Consider the following 20,908-nt stretch of genomic DNA (forward strand, 5'->3'; position numbering starts at 1 on the left):
CAATGGATCATACCGAGCATCATTAGCCAAGGTATCCTCCTCACCATGCATAGCCTCATCCTCATCTGCAAGAGGCACTCCGCATCCTAGGAGTAAACTGTAACTGTCCATAGAAGATGCATCAACAATCTCCATAGGAGTATAAGCCTGTGGAATACTCGAGACATCTGATTGTCTCTGACCAAAATCAAGAAGTAATCGTGGCTGTCCCAACTCTATAACCTGCTCACCGTGGGAAAAACCTCCCACTCCAAGGGATATGAGCTGCCCCTGCAAAGAATTCGGAGGTATCAGTGGACTTACACCCTCCTGGAATACCACTCTCTTGCTATCCACAGTCTTGGGCTGTCTAAACATAGCATCCTCTCTGAAATAGACATTATGGCTGCGTATCAAATCTCTAGTTGAATAATCCCATAACTTGTAGTCCCTACTGGACTCACTGTATCCAAGGAAGATACACCTCCTCAATTGGGAACCATGAGCATAAGCCTCGGAGCCAAACACACGTAAATGCTCATAACATGGTGCCCTGCCTGTCAAGAAGTCAAATGGCACTCTACCATTCAGAGATCTCCTGGGTGACCTGTTAAACAAGTATGCAGTTGTCTTACATGCCTCAGCCCAATAGCATTCGGTAAGACCTGCATACCGTAGCATGCTACCAATCCTGTCCAATAGAATCTGATTTATGCCTTCTGCCAAGGCATCGTGAGCAGAAAGATAAGGAGTAGTCAACACCCTCCTGATACCAAGTGTATCACATAGATGCTAAAATCTAGAAGAGGTAAACTCTGCATCACCGTCAGTCATCAAGATCAATAGCTTCTTTCCTGAGACTGATTTTCAGCATTACCCAAGAAGTGCTGAAATGTATCGTATACATCATGCTTCTACCGAATCGGATATACCCATATGTACTTTGTAGCAAGATCAATAAATGTCACAAAGTAAGAGGCGCCACCCAGTGAAACGGTAGGCATAGGCCCACAAATTGCACTATGAACCAACTGCAATGGCTCAACATACCTCTCACTGACTGTCTTCCTCACAAAAGAGGATCCTGACTGCTGACCATCATTACAATCATGACACAAAATATGAGAGACATCCATAACAAGAATGTATCTCAATGTTGTAAGGGCTTCCATACTTGCAGTAGACATATGTCCAAGTCTAGCATACCATAAACTAACTAATGGCTGCTTACTAATCATAAGCATCTTACCCTGGACACCTGATACATGCAATGCATAAGAGAATCCAACCCGTGATCCCCTAGCCATAACCAGATTGCCTCTAGCAATCTTCCATGCATGATCACCCAAAGAGACATGATAACCTGCCTCAACTGTGCAGTACTAATCTTGCTCGTAGCAAGTCCTGGTATATGTCTAACCCTCTGTAGAACAAGAATAGAGCCACTAGGCATAACAAGGTGGATATCCCCATAACCATAGACATCCATAGAATGATCAATGCCCATCAAACCACTCTCCACAATGCATTCCTGATATGCACTAAACCATGACCTATGAGGGGTCATATGACATGAAGCACATGGATCTAACAACCAATCACCGACAATGGGTACATCAGTGGCCAAGAAGGAGGCCAAACATAGACAAAAGAATGCCTTCATCACTGCTACTGTCAGTGGAAACCTTGGCATCCACACCTTGAAGCTCAACATGCTTCTTCTCCTTCTTCCTGTCATTCTTAACCTTGCTCTTCTTCTTGCATTTTCTTAGCCATTTCCAGCAATACTTTTTCATGTGGCCATACTTTCCACAATAGAAACATCTAACACAAGTCTGAGAGCTAGACTTGCTCTTGGAATTCCCCCTTGAACATGACCTATTTCTACCAATTGATCTACCTCTGGAGTGCATATCAAGGCTGTATTTCAGCCCATCATGCTGTAACATAACACTATCATGGTCATACATCTGGCATATATGAGTATAGAACTCATATGCATGGCAGTCTACACCCTGTACACCATCATGTACCTATAAGTAGACTGACTTCGAGAGTGATGACTGAATGATAGAGCATGCTTGCTCATCCATGTCATCCCAATCACTCTGTTTAATGCTATTAGGCTTGACACCTTTGCATTGAATGGGCTTATGCTGCCTCTTCTGCACTAATACATCATAAATCTGCTCTTTCCAATACTGAAAGTTTGATCCATCCAACCTCTCAATATCAAAGAGGGCACTACCAGCTATAGATGCCATATCTGTGGCACGATAGCTCACAACCAAAACGAGGTAGTCAATAGAGCGAGCGAGAAAAAGCGAGCGGGCCCAATGAAGCGAGCGAGTTTTTTTACAATTCCTCCGATGAGAACAAATTTGAAACCGAACTTACTATAGCAAGATGTTGTCATAATAAGCATACCAATAATCAGACTTACAATCCACCCTATCTTTCACTTGAAGAACATAAACTAATTACCAAACTCATAACATAGATGACTATTGAAATACCACTTCACCCGCAAAATGCACTAGACCAAAACTTTCCAAATGTATCCATGGTTCACCACAACAACTATCAGTCTATGAACAAAATGGTGTTTTAAACCATGTTCTAATCCCCCTGACATTCATCATCAAGAAAGTAGTTGCGCGCATGTGGTTTATCTAATTGCCACTCATCATATCTCTTGTCGGCTGTCATGAATCTTGCCATTTTTTCTGCATAGCATGGCAACAAACTACAACAAAACATACATTTCAAAGGAAAGTAAGTCAAAGTGGAACCATGAAAATAATTTCCAACAAGAAGAAAGTCTTGCCATCCTTATGTGTTATACAAAAGACAATTCGCTACCAACAAAAAGCAAAAAAAATCAATTGCTAGATCAAGGCCTTACAAACACTATCCAAAGCATCAAAATTTGTACTTTCTTGATTCAAAGGCACCCGTAAATGTTCACTATCTACCATATTATAAAGATGCTAAATAACACTTTCAAAGTCCTCAATTTTAGCATTCAAAATATATAACAAAAAAACTCAGGGCCAGTAGCATACTAGTCATCAAAGGGGTTTGTGACAGGTTCCACTCTCTCTTCTTCCCCCTCTCCATCATGCTCTGACCTGATCCGTTTTCCAGAACGATCTGCCACAAGTGGCTCAACAATGCTAGCCATAATACTGTTGTCTGAATCAAATGAAAAACAAGGCCTGCCAATGGCCTGACAAGCACGCATAAGAGGGGCTGTACCACAACCCATCTCTAGAACCAGCCCTCCAGGAACACAGAGAAGAGACATAATGCAACCTACAAAAAAACTACTCCTCTCTAGTCCACCTCGTGCTAGCTGAGAAGACATAGGCACGATTGTCCTTGCAGAGGGAGGTATGTAATGAGTCCAGACATCTTCACGTGGATCAATCAAAAGCTGTTGGAAAAGTGGAAAGCTCTCCTCCCAAAAAACTATTGGATTCTTCTTTGCTCTACGTATTAGAGCTAATACTGAAGATTGCATCTGGAAACCACATGGAGAAAAACATGTATAGTATATTGACTTCAACTAGCAAGCATTATAGCATGAAAGATGGCAAAGATAGCATGCATAGGACTTATCCTTCCAAACATAGCATGCATAGGACCAACGAGGAGACATTTGTCAAAGACACTTTTATCATGGAATGCAAACATAGAATGCATGGAATGGTAGCTTACCTTAACACTTTTATCATGTTCTCTACAAAATCCATATGGAAACTTGTCATGAATGATCACACGTCTGACAACCTCGAAGCCCTGGACATATGCAAACCGTTCCATCCAACCAATACATTGTCCTACAAGCAATTAATTTTATTTAAAACTAGTAGAATGGAAACAAAAATGTGAAATGTCAATTGTGGTATTGTGCCTTACCTGCCAAAGGACATATGCATGCCAACCAACCACTATCAGACAAAGAAGCTGATGCAACTGCAAGCCCATGCCGCACATGGTCCTCGAGCAAGACATTCCAAGTAGGAGTGGATCCTCTCTCATCAAGTGGATAGCCAGATGGAAAATCGAGCAATATAAAATCTGAAGCCCACTTCACCTTCTTACCCATCCTCTTGTAGTCCTGATCTCGACTAGCCACTGTAATAAAAAACTCATGCAAAATAGCATACTTATCATTTCTTTTAGAGTCAGCAAAGTCTTTGCCCATTGCAATGTAATCTCCAACTGTACAAGCAAACAAAGGTGTGATGCCACGGGCCAAGGAAATGTCAGGTGACTGTGATCGATGGAACACGTATTGCTTCACAAGTCCCGAGATTGATTCTCCACCTATATGCAAAAGCAAATTAATTACAAGTAAAACTAGTGTTAAAGGAACAACTACATATGCAAAACACAACAACACCCTTACCTGCACTCTCTATGTGATCCATTTCATGCCGCATAGGACTAGATGGTCCCTCATCTAGAAAGAGAACAATCATAAACTTATTAATGCAATGTCAAAACAAATTGAAGACAGCATCAACAAACAATCATATTGTATCTTCCTTACCTTTTTCTGGAGGATTTTCTTGTTTCTCTTTCTCTTTCTTATCTCTCCTTGAGCTTCCCTCCACTTTGTCCTTACTTGCTTCATTGGCTTTTTGTGAAGCATAAGTATTGTACAAGTCTCTTTCTCGCACCAGTACTTGTCCTTTAGGAAAATCTATCCACCAGGGACAATGTGCTAATTCCCATTGAGAGAGACGGTGCATGCCAGGTGGATACATGCATGCAGCATGACCAATCTCCACCCAACTCTTGCACAAATTTGGAATGTCAGAGATCCTTTTCTCTATTGCCAAGTGGGAGAGATATCTATCAACCAAGAAACACAAAAAAATTGGATGTCCCAAACCATCAAAAGGTCAAAAAATCAAGTGGAACAACCATCAATGATTGTGTAAGTACATGAATCAATAGCACAAAAATAGACAAATGAAAAATGAACCTTCGAATGAATTGACAACATACCTATAAACCACCCTATGGGCAGCCATGTCCAACTCAGATAGTCCATCTCCTTTTTTTCCACCCTTGCTCTCCATCTTTGTTTCCTTTGATCTTAGCACCACAAACATATGTTTTCTCCCCTCCAGTTTTATATCCTCCATGTATTGCTGCAATGTGTAATCCTTAGGGGTATCCAAAGGCATGCCCATTGTTGTGATTACCCTCAAATCTTCAAGCACTTTCAATGACTGTCTCTCCACCTTCTCCAAAAATATCTCTCTACTAATCCACCTAAACAGTAAAAGTTGACGCAATTTTATAATAAAAAAATAAGAGTCATGTTATTGGCAAGAAACAAACAAACACCATGAAAGATGATTTGTATTGGTAGAAGAAACACACCCTCTGTACTCAAGGTCGCCCACAGGCATGAAGTACATGTCTCGCATAGGTTTAGTGGCTTCTAACAAAGAAAGGAAAATATTTTTTTTTTCTAATCTCAAATCAGACTTTGCAATGAGTTGGAGCTTCTCCAATGTCACGCAAGAGTCTGCACCATCAAAGCGCAAGGCAAACAACTTTTCCAACCAAGCCTCTCCAAGACCAGGATCTATACAATTCAACACCTATCCAAAGATGACATGTCAGTCACTTAACTTCAAAATAAATGCAACAAAGTATAGAAAATTCAATTCACACCTTTCCCATCCTATCAGCAATTCTCTTTTGAATTATGGTACGCTGCTTTCCTTCTGCCTCTCCCCTTTGATCTAAAGGTAGCTTTGTAGATATTTTGTCCATTGCTTTTTTAAGCTCTGTATTGTACTCAACCTACATACATAAGTTCCAATTAGAGAAAGCAAAGGAGTGATAAAGAAGTAAGCATCAATACAAATGCAACATTCTACCTGGAAGACAAGCCTTGCCAGATAACCTCTTGTCAATGGAAACCATGGCTTCTTCCCTTTACTCTCTTGAGCCCTCCAATTCTCTATTGATTTGATCTCACTCAAAGACAATGTTTTCATAAACACCATAGAGTCACACTCACAAATGTTGTGTGCATTTATGAGTATGTCCCTTAGACTGGGTTTGATAATGGCATGTTCATTCATGCTAGAAAACAAACAATAAAGTACACAACCCAATCAATAAATGCAAAGTAGCATAAAATACAAATGTGGAGAAGATTCAAAGAGTCCATGTACTTACGAATTCATTCGTTGTAGCCCTGCCAAGAGAGCAATCTCACTAATTTTCCTTGGGTCAATTATTGTGCATACCACTCGTACATGTCTTTTCTTGTTTGTAGGAAAGATTTCCTTGATAACACTCATCCATGCAGTGGTCCTATGATTGCCCTCCCAAACAAATAACATCTTTTGCGACATAAAATGAAAGTCAGTGTTAGACATCACATCTTTCTCAAACTCCTCATCCACCTCTCTCCAGGTGGGAGACCAACTCTTCCTCATATCATCTGTCACAACTATCTCCCCTCCATCACTCTTGCAGACAGATACAATGAAAGACCCTTTCTCCGGGAGATAGCCCTCCACTTGAAATGTACTTTTGAGTGAAGATACATCATCACGAAGTCCTCTCACTCTTGCATAAGGTATCAACCTACACAAGGGAATGCGAGGACACTGGTTTGAATCAAGCATCCTACATTTGCCAATCACATCACCTCCTCCTTCCACCTGAACTTCACTATCATCCAACTCATCCTCCTCCACTCTTGGACCTTCATCTCTTTGAGTTGATGATACTTCAACCTCTAGACCCACCACACTTTCTTGCTCTTCGGTTCCACCTACTGATGATTCAACATTGTGATCTACTTTTGTTCCTCTTGTCACCTTTGTAGAATGTGCCACTTGAACTTTTCTGCCTTTTTTTCCTGTCATCCTGAAAAGACAAAAAACAAGGCATTTTTCCAATCATAGTTCTCAAAACGTTTTCAATAAAAACCAAAACTAAAAACAAGAAACAACATGTAACAACAGATAGAGTATAACCTATGGCAGGTTCAAAGGTCTTCTCAAATCTTTCCATATGCTCAAAAAAACATGAGAGCTTTTTCACATATATATATGATAAAGGGTTTGTTTATGAAAACATATGCAATACATATCACGAGGGCAAAGCCCCAAACAGATAATGAAGTGTGTACACCTCATAAGGAAAAAGCTTCAGACAAATATCTCAAACTGCTGACATATATGAATGCAAAGGTGTGTAAACTCGCACTTATGAATAAATATCATTTTACATATCTAGACAAAAATACATGTATCTACCAATGCAATTGATTTCCAGTTTAGGGAACATTCACCCACTTGTGTCCTAAAAGAAAAAGTTTCATCTCCAATGCACATAGTATATCAACTTGCAGTGGTATCTATACACTTAGATATATGGAATTGCAGTGGCAAATATGCACTTCTATGCCTACCCCTTACCCTCATGAAAAGACACCTTGAGAAGCGAAAAAGGACAGCGCGTTAACGTGCTGTCCTTTTTGGCATCTCAAGCTGTCTCTGATGAACGCTTTTCAGCAAGGCTTTTCTACTCAATCCTCCATGTATCAATACTCACAAGAGGTTGCTTCGACTATTTCATCTTTTGTCTCCAAGTATGCTTTGGTATACAGGTCTTATGGTCTTTGGAATGCTATTGAACTCTTGGAGGGATAGGTCACATGGTCTTTTGATCGCTATGCAAGGAGGGGACTATTGGACTGCCCGAGGGACCAAAATAGGCAACGCGTTAACGCGCTGTCTCTTTTGGTCTCTCATGCAATTCTAGAGCATAAATAGGACTGTCTTCGAAATGCTACCTAGATGCCGATGGTCTACAAGGTTTTCTAAAAGTTTTCCTCTTATCTCTCTACACTTGAACATTGGACTTGCACTCGCTCATTTGTTTTGTGAACTTCTTGGGTCCGTTCAAGAGTTGAATATCACTTGAATGCCTCACATGGGAGCGGGTCTTGGACTGCCTGGGGCAACAAAAGAGGCAGCGCGTTAACGCGCTGCCTCTTTTACTGCCCTTCACAGTCCAAGTTCCCCTCCCTTGCATGACTCTGGGTAACTCTAGCAACCACATACATGCCTCGTATATATGGTTTGTAGAATATGGGCACAAATTTTTGACGGCAAGTCTTATAAAATGAAATGAAACCTCGGGCTGCTACACAACCAAGTCAACAAAAAACCTGTGAACACCATCGAGTCAACCACCGAGCAATGCAAGCAAAATGGAGTAACGAAACAAAATGGAGCAAGAAAAAGTCGTGAAGAGCCCGAGGAGATAAAATCCGACGCCAAAATGCAGACTAATTAGACTATACAGAAAGGCGTACATCCCATAGCCTGGGGCAGCAAAAGAGGCAGCGCGTTAACGCGCTGCCTCTTTTGCTGCCCCAGGCTATGGTGTGTATGCCTTCCCACACTTCCCACAGTTCAAATGCTGTGGTGGCAGTTGGACTGCCTGGGGCAGCAAAAGAGGCAGCGCGTTAACGCGCTGCCTCTTTTGCTGCCCCAGGCAGTCCAACTGCCACCCCAGGCAGTCCAACTGCCACCACCTCCGAGATGTTCGTGCTGGAAGTGAAAACTCGGCATTGAATATAAAGCGAGTTTTACGAATTGTTCGTGCTGGAAGTGAAAACTCGGCACACAAGCTAATATCCATCATAACGATGGGCATTACAATATAAGCCACCAGAGAAAGGGAGATGAAAGCGAGGCGCCGAAAGGAAAGAACGAAAGGAAAGAACAAATGCTGTGGTGGCAGTTGGACTGCCTGGGGCAGCAAAAGAGGCAGCGCGTTAACGCGCTGCCTCTTTTGCTGCCCCAGGCAGTCCAACTGCCACCACAGCACAAAAGAAGCTATCGTGCCACCACAGCACAAAAGAAGCTATCGGAACAGGAAACTGCTCTCACAATGTGAATCACGAATCAGAAGCTTGAGAGTTTCAGAGATCCTGTGTGAAGACAGTGGAAACGGTCAATGCAAAACGTAAGGAAGGAGCGGAGGCGACTCTCCGCAACGGAAAATGCAAGACAGTTATTATGGCGCTTCTCCGGTCACACCACTTGATGTATTTTCATCAACAACATCTAATGTCATACACTGATTAGCACAAAAATGTTTTGAAAAACGTCGTCCTAATTCGACGAACCGTCTCAGAGAAGGACAGCTTTACCAATGAATCTGATCTGCCAACGAATCCATACAAACGTAGAAATCAGAGCTGTAAGAATCCTCGTAAAGATCTAGCTTGATTCGCCAAATGCGGCAGGGATTCGTCCACTCACATGCCAGCTTTCTTTAGATTTGCAGCTCTCGCTCTCTTCAAAGCAATTGGATAATAGTCGTTGAAGTTGTCAAGACCCACCACGCCATCGCCTCGATTCTTCTGGGCAAGAGATACGGAAGAGCCAACGAACCTTGCCGCTCCTGTCACCAACACTCCCCTGCATTGCATGACAGGCTAGTAAAAATGAAAGGCACGATTCGACATAAATTTCCTGCCTCGACATCTGTAACCAATAAAGAATGCAAGTGCCTAGAGGGCTGGTGGTTTTCTTGCCTGCCGTGGTCGTCCAGGCAGCACCGAAGTTGGAAGGCCAGGTTCAAAAAACCAATGGAATCGAAATCTGAAAGAAGAAAAAGGAAAGAACCCGGAAAAGCTAGACGAAGAAGAGAGGGAAAAGGCAAACGATCGATACGTTTCGGTGTGACCGGGGAACCCGAAAACCCAACTATTCCCTATTCTCTTCGGCCAATCTAACAAATCAAGAATCTAATCCGCTCCAAATGCTGTGGTGGCAGTTGGACTGCCTGGGGCAGCAAAAGAGGCAGCGCGTTAACGCGCTGCCTCTTTTGCTGCCCCAGGCAGTCCAGCTGCCACCACAGCTATCTCTTAGCTGTGGTGGCAGCTGGACTGCCTGGGGCAGCAAAAGAGGCAGCGCGCTGCCTCTTTTGCTGCCCCAGGCAGTCCAACTGCCACCACAGCCCTCTCTTAGCTGTGGTGGCAGCTGGATTGCCTGGGGCAGCAAAAGAGGCAGCGCGTTAACGCGCTGCCTCTTTTGCTGCCCCAGGCAGTCCAACTGCCACCACAGCCAAGAGAGGGCAGGAAGGTAGAGCCACAAGAAAGAAGCTATTAGTCGTGGGCATAGAGGTTTGAAGAAGAAGCGACGGTTGGAAAGCATACTAGTCGTGGGCATACTAGTCGTGGGCATAGAGGTTTGAAGAAGAAGCGACGGGCATAGAGGTGCCAGACTTGCTAGTATTGCAGAAGAGGATAGAGTCGTTGAGGCGAAATGGGAGAGTATAAGACGAGAGAGTCGCCTGAGCGAAATGGGCGAAAAGAGCCGGGTGAAAAGAGCGAATTAATGAAGCATGATAGAGCCGGGCAATCAGAGCAAATTCCTACATGACAAAGTGAATTAATGAAGTCGAGCGAGTAGAGCTGGTCGAATTCTTTTGAGGTGATGCAAATTACCTTCGAGGCCTTCAGCTTGACAGAGACAGAGAGTTTACGGTGTAGCACTTGTGATAGCAAAGACGGTATAGCGCTTGTTGACTTAGAGCTGATGGCAAAGACGATCGAGCTAACGGTTCATTCCCTCACAGCATCCTCAAAACACACTCCATCCTTAAAAATCTTTGAGCTTGGCTGCACATCAGCAAGGAGGACACCATCGCTTCAGTTCACGAAGCTGCTCGCCTTGGCATCGACTTCTTTGGCATCAACGAGAGTTCTCTTGTTACATTTTCATTTTTTGAGTTTGCCGAACTGACGCTCAAACAGAAAACTTTCAAGTTTCGTTGGAGAGTCGTTAGTTGCATGGTCACAAATGCTTCATAGCTGGGAGAGGTGGCGACAGTTCATAGCTAGGAGGCAGCAACGACTTATAGCTAGGAAGCTGTAAACAAGCTGTAAACAAGAACTTGCCACGAACGGAACATAGCGCCATGCAAACGCGGAATACAGTTAATTTGACAGCTGATGGGAGAATGCATACTAGTCGTGGGCATAGAGGTTGGAAACCGTCGCTTCTTCTTCAAGCACGGTTGGAAAGCAAGGATCTGCAAAATTCGAAACCCGTTACTCTTCAGCGCCTCGTTTTCTGCTCTTTTGGTTTTAGCTTGGGGTAACCACTTGAATAATTTACCATCGCTATTCCTATACAAACTATTATAATCTGTGTCGTTGCCTGGAAGAAGCCAATGTCTGCTGCTGCAACCAAGAATGCGCCCCAAAAAATACCGTTACCTCGCAGTTGGAGCAAGCGCCGATTGGAGGCAGCGTCGTACTCGTCCAAGACTTCAATACGACTCTGCTTTATCCGTCAAAAGCGCCGTTAAACCGGGAAAAGCAAGCAGCAGTATGTCAGGAAAGGAGGAGCGGCGAGCATGAGCAGCACTAGGGCGGTGGAGGCGAGTGGGAGGGTGAAGAAGAGGATGCAGCAAGCGATGAGGGTAAGCTCGGTGACGAAGCTATTGGCGAAGACGTTGGCGAAGGGGGCGATAAGCGCGGCGAAGCATGTGGAGGGGGCAAAGATGGTGGTGGGACTAGAGGAGGAAGGAGGCGAGGATCATGAGAAGGAGGTGGCGGTGGCGAGGGTAGAGACGGTGGCGAAGGTGGTGAAGGCGGTGGAGACAGCAGGAAGGAGTGTGATGGAGAGGGTGGCTACGGAGGAGGCGAGGCAAGGAATTAACGCCATGGGGAGTTTCATAAATTCTACATGGACGCTTAACAAACTTGGGCCGCTATCTCCGCGCTCCACACCTGTATAACATTCTCGCCAGCGAGTCGCGTATGGCAATCCCCTAGAAAGGCGGCTGTACAAGAAGACGCAAAAGAAACAAAATAAGTATCTTCAATGCGGGAAGGGTAGAAGGCAAGGGGAAAGGGTGAGATGGGCGGTGCAAGGAGGAAACAGAATACCAGTCAAGAGGAGGAGGAAGATAAAAGAGCCTAAAGGGTGAGGAAGCAAAACTGTGGCCATATGGCAAGGAGGTATGGAAATTGTGCATGTAATGTAACGATTTATGGGTTGGACGCACTGCAACTGATGGTTGGCGGAAGTGGAAGTGAAGAAGGAAGTGGACGAGCCATTGGTTGGCAGAAGTGAAGAAGGAAGCCTCGCGTCTGCTTCCTTCTTCTTGAGATCTTCTTCTTTTATGAGCATTTACTCAGCATTTACTCCACTCGAATTCCAATGGACCTATCATCCCGCCCAACACTCAGTCAATGGCAGGCCTAGCCTTTAGAGAAACGATTTTATCAGATTTTGCAGGCCTGGTCATTATTAGACGGTAGGAGAAGACGTGGGTATGGGTAACGCCAGAAACCGCATAACCCTTGTAATAGTGAGGAGAACACCTTGTAATGACTCATGATGGAAATAGTAATATTGCTCGTTCATGCAAATGTGAAGTAAACTAACACGTTTTGATAGTTTTCATTTTAGATATGGATTTGAAGATACTACTCATTCTAACTATTACTCCAGTAAAATATAGTAATTATAAATCTTTAATTTTTTTCTTGATATTTTAGTCGTTCAATTATATAAATTTGAAAGTTGCTTCTCTTTTTATTCATTTATATTAAATGTACACCCTTACTGAATGACATGCAGTTAAACGACCACCTTGGATGCTAATAGTGACATCCATTTGCATTTGACACTTACAGAGACGAACTTGCTTCTTCTCTTCTCTCCCATAATCCCTCTCAGTGGCTCTTTCAACACTTCTCTTTGCTCCATTCTCTTCGGTCTCCAACACATCTATGCCATTTCTTCTTTTGCCTCCCTGCTTCCGGACCCTTTCTGTAGCTAGCTTTTCTCTTGTTCTTTGGTTGGTGTCGTCTGGTGCTACATCTTGGCTCTAGCATTTGAATCATGCCTTTCTCAGTTTTCATTCGCTTTGGAGAACACGAATCATTGACCATTCGTTTTGACACTCCTTTCTTGGAGGTTTCATTGGTGGAGCTTAAGGAACACTTTCACATTGAGAACGAGGACATTGAGCTGCATCAAGAAATCGGAATAGATGAGCTTGCCATTGTACTTCCAGTGGTAAACTTAGAGGATGGTCAGAAAGGGTTCAAGATTAGTGGTAGCCAACAATCAACCTTAAGAGTTCACATGCCCTATAAAAGAGGTTCTCATGGTCACTTTATGAATCATGAACTAAATAGTGTGGTTTCACTGATAGAGAGGATGCCTTTGAATAGTTCTCTTCATGTTGCGCTCAAATCTGCAGTTCGAGTGGAGAAAGTTACTGAGCTTCCTCTAACTTATGATGGATATATTGTCTTCGAACTTCCACCTATGCCTAAGGGTTCACCAATGTCTGGAATGGAACAGAATACTGATGGTCATGTTTGGACAAAATATTCCACATGTTCGCAAGACTGCTTCAATGGTGTTGTGAGAATGAGTAGATGTTCAGGTTATTTGAGATGTTGTAATTTGGATTGTCCTTTCCTTGAACGAATGGGAGTTTTAAATGATACACAATGGAAAGGAAAGCTTAGGAGACCTCCTCTACCTGGTCCCATTGATCCAGCCTTGGGGTCACTTGTGTGCAAGCATTGTGATGCAATACCAGAGTGTGTTTACCTATGCAGTGCTATTATATATTATTGCTTTCCCCATGAACGAGTGAAGACAACGAGATGTGCAGTGCATGTGGGTTTCCATGACCATCCAGTTGAAAAAGGTAGAAGTCGAGCAAAGGAAATGCAAGTAGATGATCTCATTTCAATGCGTGCAAGGTTGAATGGAAATTCCTCTTGCAAAAAAATCGAGGTGTCTGTGACACAAGACCTTGTGATGGAGATGATGCTAGCAAAGGATGGGGATGTTGTGGAGCCGCTAGATGATCAAAAGTTCGAAGAAGTGCTTGAAACCATTACACCAATGACCCAGAGAAGGAGGCTTCAGAGAGTGGTGCAGAGCGCAAGAAGTGAGGCTAGAGGAGGGGATGGTGGAATGGATTCAATACTTGATTTAAAGAGGAGATGCAAATATCCATACCTACAAAGTATCCTATTTCCTGAACAATTGCAAGATGAACAACAACCACATATCTTCAAAATGTCGACCATTGGTCCAGGATCAGGAGTTGATCTAGTGAATCGCATGCGGCCTGGTGGGAGCTTGGGATCACAATGGGTTCATTTTGACCATGTGCATCGAGTGAGGGGATGGTCAACAATGGGTGCTCATGTGTATGACCCATTCATAAGGGAACTATTAACTATAGCAATATGTGAATTCAAGGTGGAGGATAACCATGCTCAAGTTCGATTCTGGGAGCTACTGAACAATACAATGGAGAAGAATGGTTTTGAAAAACCTGAATTCCGTGGATTCATGGCAGATGGAGCAGGAGCAAATTGGCTGGCTGTCCGCACTGTTTACAATGGGGGACCGGAAAATGTGATGGATGGTAGAGAAAGAACTTGTGTTTTCCATTGGGAGATGAGCATGGTTGAGCACACGAGACGATGCATTAAGCCGCAATTTCAGGAGGAGCATAAACTTCTATGTCGAAAGTGGAGAGAGGCAACAACTTCAACTTCTGCAGACCAATGCAAACAAACATTGAATTTGTATTGGTCCCCAATTCATGTGAAGGAGGGTGAGCTACCAACATTGCATACGTGGCTTGCTTGGTGGGATGTTAGAGTCAACCAGTGGGGGGGAATGTTCTTGCAGCAAGAAGAGCACTCTGGATTTGTTCCTACAGTGAACCTTTCAGAGACAAAACATTCTAGCATGAGAGCAGCACATGGATATGCAAAACACATAACATTGTATGATGCTTGTGCAGCAGATCTTGCAATGAGTGTCCTTCAGAGTGCCCACTACAATGCCTTTATGAATGGAAGACACTTGGGTACAGGACCAAATTTGGATGCTCTCCGGCGAAGAATACTTGATGGTAGTGGGTCTGGTAAAGGGGACAGAAATAGGCTTGTGGATTTATCACACATAGTGATTGAAGAGGGTGGGATACAATCTCCTGAGATGAATAGGCCAATAACAGAATCGGTGAGCATAAGAAGAAAGAGGGGTTCAAAATGTTCAACATCGGTCCATGCAAATGATAGTCATCGACCAGAATACATGACAGTGACAACAAGGAGAGTGATAGGAAAAAGAAGACAAATTGATTTTAAAAGTCCATCACAGGACGTGGTTTGTAGAGAGATAGATATTCATGAAGCCAATTGGGCGATCAGGAGAACAGAACCACATAGCGTTGTCACATGCTTTGGCTACTTGGCAGAGAGTCGGAGACGATGTGGGGCACTAATCAATGCACTTGGTAGAAGTGCAAGTTATGGTGTGCCAGCCCCTTGTTTTAAGGGAAGAAGGCAACATTCTCATGGAGTGACAGAGCAGTTTGTATGGTTTTGTAATACTTCTGTCACCCATACATGGAATGTGGATAAATCCATTCAAGGTGTTCCTGGGGTCTCTCCAGGTGTATGGAAGGTTGCAAGTGGGACATCAATGACTGTAGACGAGAGGGGTGCCCTTGTAAGGGCAGGTTTCGTATTTAATAGTGATGATTCTATTGGTGTGATGGGACCTCCTTATGCACAGCAGATCCATACACCTAGCCATGTGCGCCCTTCTCATCGTGATGGAAAGCTTGTTTCATGGAGAAGTAAGTTGAATAAAGATTTCAACGAAAGGATACACAAGGCAGTTACAGAAAATGGGGAGGTGGTGAGAGAGAACATCATTATTCCACATGAGGTGCATGTATTCCATGTTCGTACAACAGGATCAATGTCTAAGGGGCTAACATATAGTGTCTTGATTTCAGAGTTCCCACGTTGCACATGCCTTGATTTCACAGAAAGGGAAGCAAGAAAAAGTCCCTACATGCCTTGCAAGCACATATACTTCGTGTTTATTGTTGTCTTGGGCTTAACTGAAATGGTGCATCAGTTTATGCATCAGGCTGCATTGACAAAAGTTGAATTGTTTCAAGCTCTGGGTGGTAGAAGAAACCCATCAAGTATGTAGTGTATGGCTTGGATGCCCTTTTTTTTCAATTCCTTCAGAATCGGATAATATATGTAGGTGTGCTTCCTTGCATGATGCTACACTAAGTTGTATTTTTTGAAGGTGGAAGAAACCCATGAAGCATTTAGTAGGCAGCCTAGATGCCTTTTTTATATTTCCTTTGGAAGCGGATGATATATATAGGTGTGCTTCCATGTTTTGGCAATGCACAAAAAAACATTTTGTACAATCATTCCAAGGGTTGGTTGGAAGATATTTTAAAGCATCAAATTTTTCTATCAACTTTTTTTTGTATGACATATGCTTTTTGTGCTATGGAGTTAATAACTTTTAGAAAAAAGGTGACTTCTGACAACATGAAGAGCAGTTAATGTAATATGTTACTATTCTCATTATTGAAAGCATTCAATGTTTTATTTTATCATTACTTTTTCACAACAAAGGAAACATGATTTGAACATGTACTTCTGGAAACATGCTAGCCAAGATGCAGGCGAGTGGTTAAGCTTTCTTAGAGCATAAATTGTGGTAATTGGCTGTCCTGGATGAATATGATGTGGCTGTTATTAAACAGATAACACCTTGCATTGTTGTTTGTCCACGCTCGCTTATTTGGCCTCGCTCGCTTTTCTTCGCTCGCTTTTTGGTAATCCTCACAACCAAAGAGCAGTATAGTGCAATAGGCAACCCAAATGACCAAAAATATAGTGTTGTCCAAACCAATCAGGTCTCCAAATAAACTGGCTGATCCAATGCTCAAAAGCACTCAGCCATAACGAGGCATAAACAAGAATATATGCAGCCCAATAACCTACCAATGCCTGGCAATCCAAGTAAGAAATGCACTGAACCAAATGAGCAATGCCTACTCAACCAATGGCAATAGGAGCCCACCTCAACTATCCATAAACATCAGTGCAACATCCACCAATGCAAATCCATAATGCATCGAAATGGCATTTACTACATCACCAATGCGTCACCTCAAGTGTGCAATCCTTTGGCAACAAAATCAAGCATTCACCACTTGCCAAATGTGCCAAAGTGACTTGCCAAAATGCCAATAATGCCCTTGGACTGAAGTAAGATCCCAATCACTTTCTGTAATTTACTGTGAGTTCCCAATTCACTGTTGTGCAAGAGAAATTCCTACAACAATACCTCACAGCCACTTTGGGCAAAATAACACGCTGTCCCTGTCTTTGAACAGCGATATCTTTTCATGATACCAAAGCTGTGAACAGCAAAGTTGTAGCTTATAGAAAGATCTACAACTTATCAGTTGATCTCAAGAGCCAAATCCTTGTGAATTCTCAGATATTCTCACCTGAAAAATAGCTTCCTGCACATTGGTCACAAATAGACAGTAGACTGCAACTTTTTGTGGTTTTGCAGAGGCTGTAACTCCTGCAGCTTATACCGGATCAACTTGCTTTCAAAAGCAAAGTTGTAGTATGTTCTATGAACTACAACTTTTCAGTTTGGCATAAAGTGCAATTCCGAACCAGGAAAGAGATATTCAGTCCTGAAAATGACTGTTTTGTGATAAAAAACAGCAACAGCAGCAATTGTAATGTCCTGACCAATGGCAAACACAATGCCATAAAATCAGCCCCGAATACGGTAACAAATCAGCCCCAAAATGCTAACAAACCAGCCTTGAAACAGCTCCAAACAATGCTAATCTAACAGGATCTCAATACATGACCGTACCACCGTATGTATCCAACATAGGCAAATAACCATGCATCCAATGAACTGTCAATGCATCTCAACCAGGCATGTACCACTGTCAAAAAATGTGTCACTGCCACTGCCAAAGTGATGTACCTGTAAGAAAGATATGCAACCCACTGACTAGAAAGAGAGAGCCGAGCTCTATGACGAGGGAATGAAAGAGGCTTGGGAGATGATTGTATGGTATGAATGCAGGGTGCTCGAAAAGAAGAGTGTCAATGAAGACCACTTGCTGGCCAAAACCACTCAATTTCGTAGTATAAGCAGTGCCAAGAGAATCTGAAAACAAATGCATTAGCCTTGCAATCCACTCCACTGCATGATCAATGCATACAACATCCAAACCGGCCTAAAACGACATTAAATTGCATCCAAAAAATGCATCAAACGGGGGCTCGAAATGCAACACTTTTGCACTCTGAAAATCAGCAAAAAATTGCTCAAAACAATGCCCGAGATGCCCTTCCTCTTCGTCGAACGTAACAAGTACAACAGCCCCAACGATTACTGTAAATTCAACAGCCAAATCTTCACCACTTTCACTTCTTCACTTCACATCGCTGGCCTACACCCTCAACAACTAGCCTGCTCTAGCGGCTCTACACAAGCTTCAACAAATGCCAGATCTATGCCCTAGTCCTTAGCTCAACTCTATAAGGCAACCTCAACAACGGGTGACTCAAACGACTCCACCCACACAGCATCCTCCAATGCTAGGCTCCTGGCTCCTTTGCCAACTCCTCACCTCCACGGCCAACCTCTTGGCCCAGGCCAACAAAGAAGCAAAGCTCCATAAGCAGCTTGCTCAATGAGCTCCTCCGCCAAAACACCATTCAATAGACACGATGAGTAGCACCTCAACCAAGTAGCGCCTCCAAGCTCTCCAAGCCTTCCTCAACATTGGCTCCTACAGTAGTGCTAGCCACCCTCATAGCAAACGGCCGACTCCTGGCACCAATAAGCTCCAAAGCTCCATGACCGCGCTCCATAGCACTAATGCCCTCTGCAAGCTCCTGTGCAATAGCCACTGTGCCATCAACGATGGATGTTTCATTTCTCTCCTCCAAGGATCTCTAAGAGTCCATTGCCAAGTAGCACCCACGCCTCACGAGCTTCTCCTTGGCTCTGATACCAGTTGTGGGTAAAGAGGGAGCACTCAGGAAGGGATAAGAGGAGACACCAAAATGTGGTGGAGCAAAAGCTGCTCCAGCTTATTCCTCTTTCATATATATATGAGTATACATGGGCACTGTACAAGTGGGTGGGCACACTGCCCTTTACCCCAACAATCTCAATCACTAACAATATCGGGTGGTAGCCCATATAATCTATAGATATGTTCCACAAATAGCCTAGCTAATTCTAGAGTTTTAGCATCTTCATTAACAGGAATAAAATAAGCCATCTTGGTCAACCGATCCACAATTACCCACACAGAGTTATGACCTCTCTGTGTCCTAGGTAATCCCACAATAAAATCCATGGAGATACTTTTCCATTTGCCAATTGGAATCTCCAATGTGGGTGTAGGAGACCTTCTACCTTAAGGCATTTAGCCTTATTGACCGGCATTTTTGGCACGTCAATACATAATCTTGGACATTCTTACATATTCTAGGGCAAAAGAATTGTCTTTTTAGAAGCACATATGTCTTCTGAATTCTCGGGTGTCCAACACTCGGACTATCATGACATTCAAAAAGAATTTGGTACCTAATGTCATTATTATCTGAGACACATACTCTACCCTTGTACAGCAGGTAGCCATCTTCAATAGTATATTTTTTTTCACTTGAGTCCTTTATCTCACCAACCTGTGGTGTGTCACTATTTCCATGCAACTTCTCAGTGAAAGCCTCTTGATTAGTTGGATCCCTATTTCTAATTGCTTTCCATATTTTAGAGAAGTGAGGATCAAACTCACATTTCCCCTTTAAGGACTCTAGGAAATCATTCTGAAATTGAGTAAAACTCAATTCATTAACAATTGGCATTCGGATAAGAGAGTCTGCTACCACATTGAACTTCTCTTTCCTAGATGTCAATTGTATATCAAACTCTTACATTAACTCAGCCCATCTAGCTTTTCTAACTTTAAGCTCTGGCTGATTACAAATCCACTTAATGCTCTCCTGATCAAAGATGATCTCAAATTTTGCACCATATAAGTAGTGCCTCCACTTTTTTAAAGGATAGACTATAGCATATAGTTCCTTCTCATATGTTGAGTAACTCCGTTGGGCACGATCTAACTTTTTTCTTTCAAAAGCCACTGGTCGACCTTTTCTCGTCTCATCTAAGCAAGCCTCTAGACTTCCTCCTCCTATGGCTGGGCATGAAAATCCCTTGAAAGAACTCCTCAACCAATCACGAACTGCTCTGATACCAATGTTACAGTCTTTACAACATAGAGGACTTTTTTGCTAATTCCTCCTAGCCACGGTTTCCAGTAATCCCCTATCTCGTGAGTCTTGTTTTCTTTTACATCACCATGGAGATCTCTCTCTGGAAACCTCCCACTAGCCCAATGCTTGCAAAGGGGCCTCTTCCCTTGGTGCGATGTGTCCCACAAGGGACCTTACACTTCTATCCCTCTCATGGGCTCCCCTTTGCACCTCTTAACTAATGTCTTGGCCTAGGCGTGACCCTAGACCCAAACCCTCTAGGCACCATAGTATGCAAGCACCTTCAACACCTTCAAGCCCTCTGGTTTCCCGCCTAACCACAATCACACCACATGGTTCTAGAATTATGGCTGACGTAACAAAAACTATGTGAGAAGAATACCCAAAAGAGGGAACAAAGATGAGCTAAAGGATTGGAGACCCTAGACAATGTCAAACACATGTAGTAAAAATTTTGCAAAGGCATTAGCATGAAGACTAAAGGACAAGATGCAAGTACGAATAAGGGAAGAAGAGAAGGGTTTCATAAGAGCAAGACATGTATTGGATGCTATTCTGACAATTTGGGAGGGACTTGATCTTGTTGATGAACAAGGACATGATATTTTCTTTTTAAATGTGGATTTTGATAAAGCCTACAATAGGATGGAATGTGGATTTGTATAATCTCTCTCTAGGATAGGTGATTTGGAGTCAAGCTCAAAATATTTGTGAAAGTCT

The 20,908-nt window shown here is 43.0% G+C and overlaps 1 protein-coding gene across 1 annotated transcript; it reads right to left on the minus strand.

The window, feature by feature from the left end:
* Positions 1 to 2,591: 2,591 nt before the first annotated feature.
* LOC147897189 (uncharacterized) lies at positions 2,592 to 4,799 on the minus strand. The gene is made up of 6 exons (XM_087381228.1): positions 4,613 to 4,799; positions 4,394 to 4,447; positions 4,079 to 4,311; positions 3,901 to 3,982; positions 3,700 to 3,821; positions 2,592 to 2,725 (listed from the first exon to the last, which is right to left on the minus strand). Exons 1-6 carry the CDS (start codon positions 4,752 to 4,754, stop codon positions 2,666 to 2,668), a joined length of 693 nt encoding a protein of 230 aa, XP_087237354.1. The 5' UTR covers positions 4,755 to 4,799; the 3' UTR covers positions 2,592 to 2,665.
* Positions 4,800 to 20,908: the final 16,109 nt, after the last annotated feature.

The sequence above is a fragment of the Dipteris shenzhenensis genome, chromosome 11 (genome assembly GCF_047967505.1).
Source record: "Dipteris shenzhenensis isolate YYH24624 ecotype China chromosome 11, Dip_SZ_1.0, whole genome shotgun sequence".
Lineage (NCBI taxonomy): Eukaryota > Viridiplantae > Streptophyta > Polypodiopsida > Gleicheniales > Dipteridaceae > Dipteris > Dipteris shenzhenensis.

What these genes read in the sequence shown, in the direction of transcription:
- LOC147897189 (XM_087381228.1), bottom strand. Translation starts at nt 4,754, where the DNA reads ATGTATCCACCTGGCATGCACCGTCTCTCTCAATGGGAATTAGCACAT. An exon ending in GGATCACATAGAGAGTGCAG is followed by an intron (nt 4,312 to 4,393) that starts GTAAGGGTGTTG and finishes TTTTGCATATAG; the next exon opens with GTGGAGAATCAATCTCGGGA. An exon ending in AACATGATAAAAGTGTTAAG is followed by an intron (nt 2,726 to 3,699) that starts GTAAGCTACCAT and finishes GTTTTGTTGTAG; the next exon opens with TTTGTTGCCATGCTATGCAG.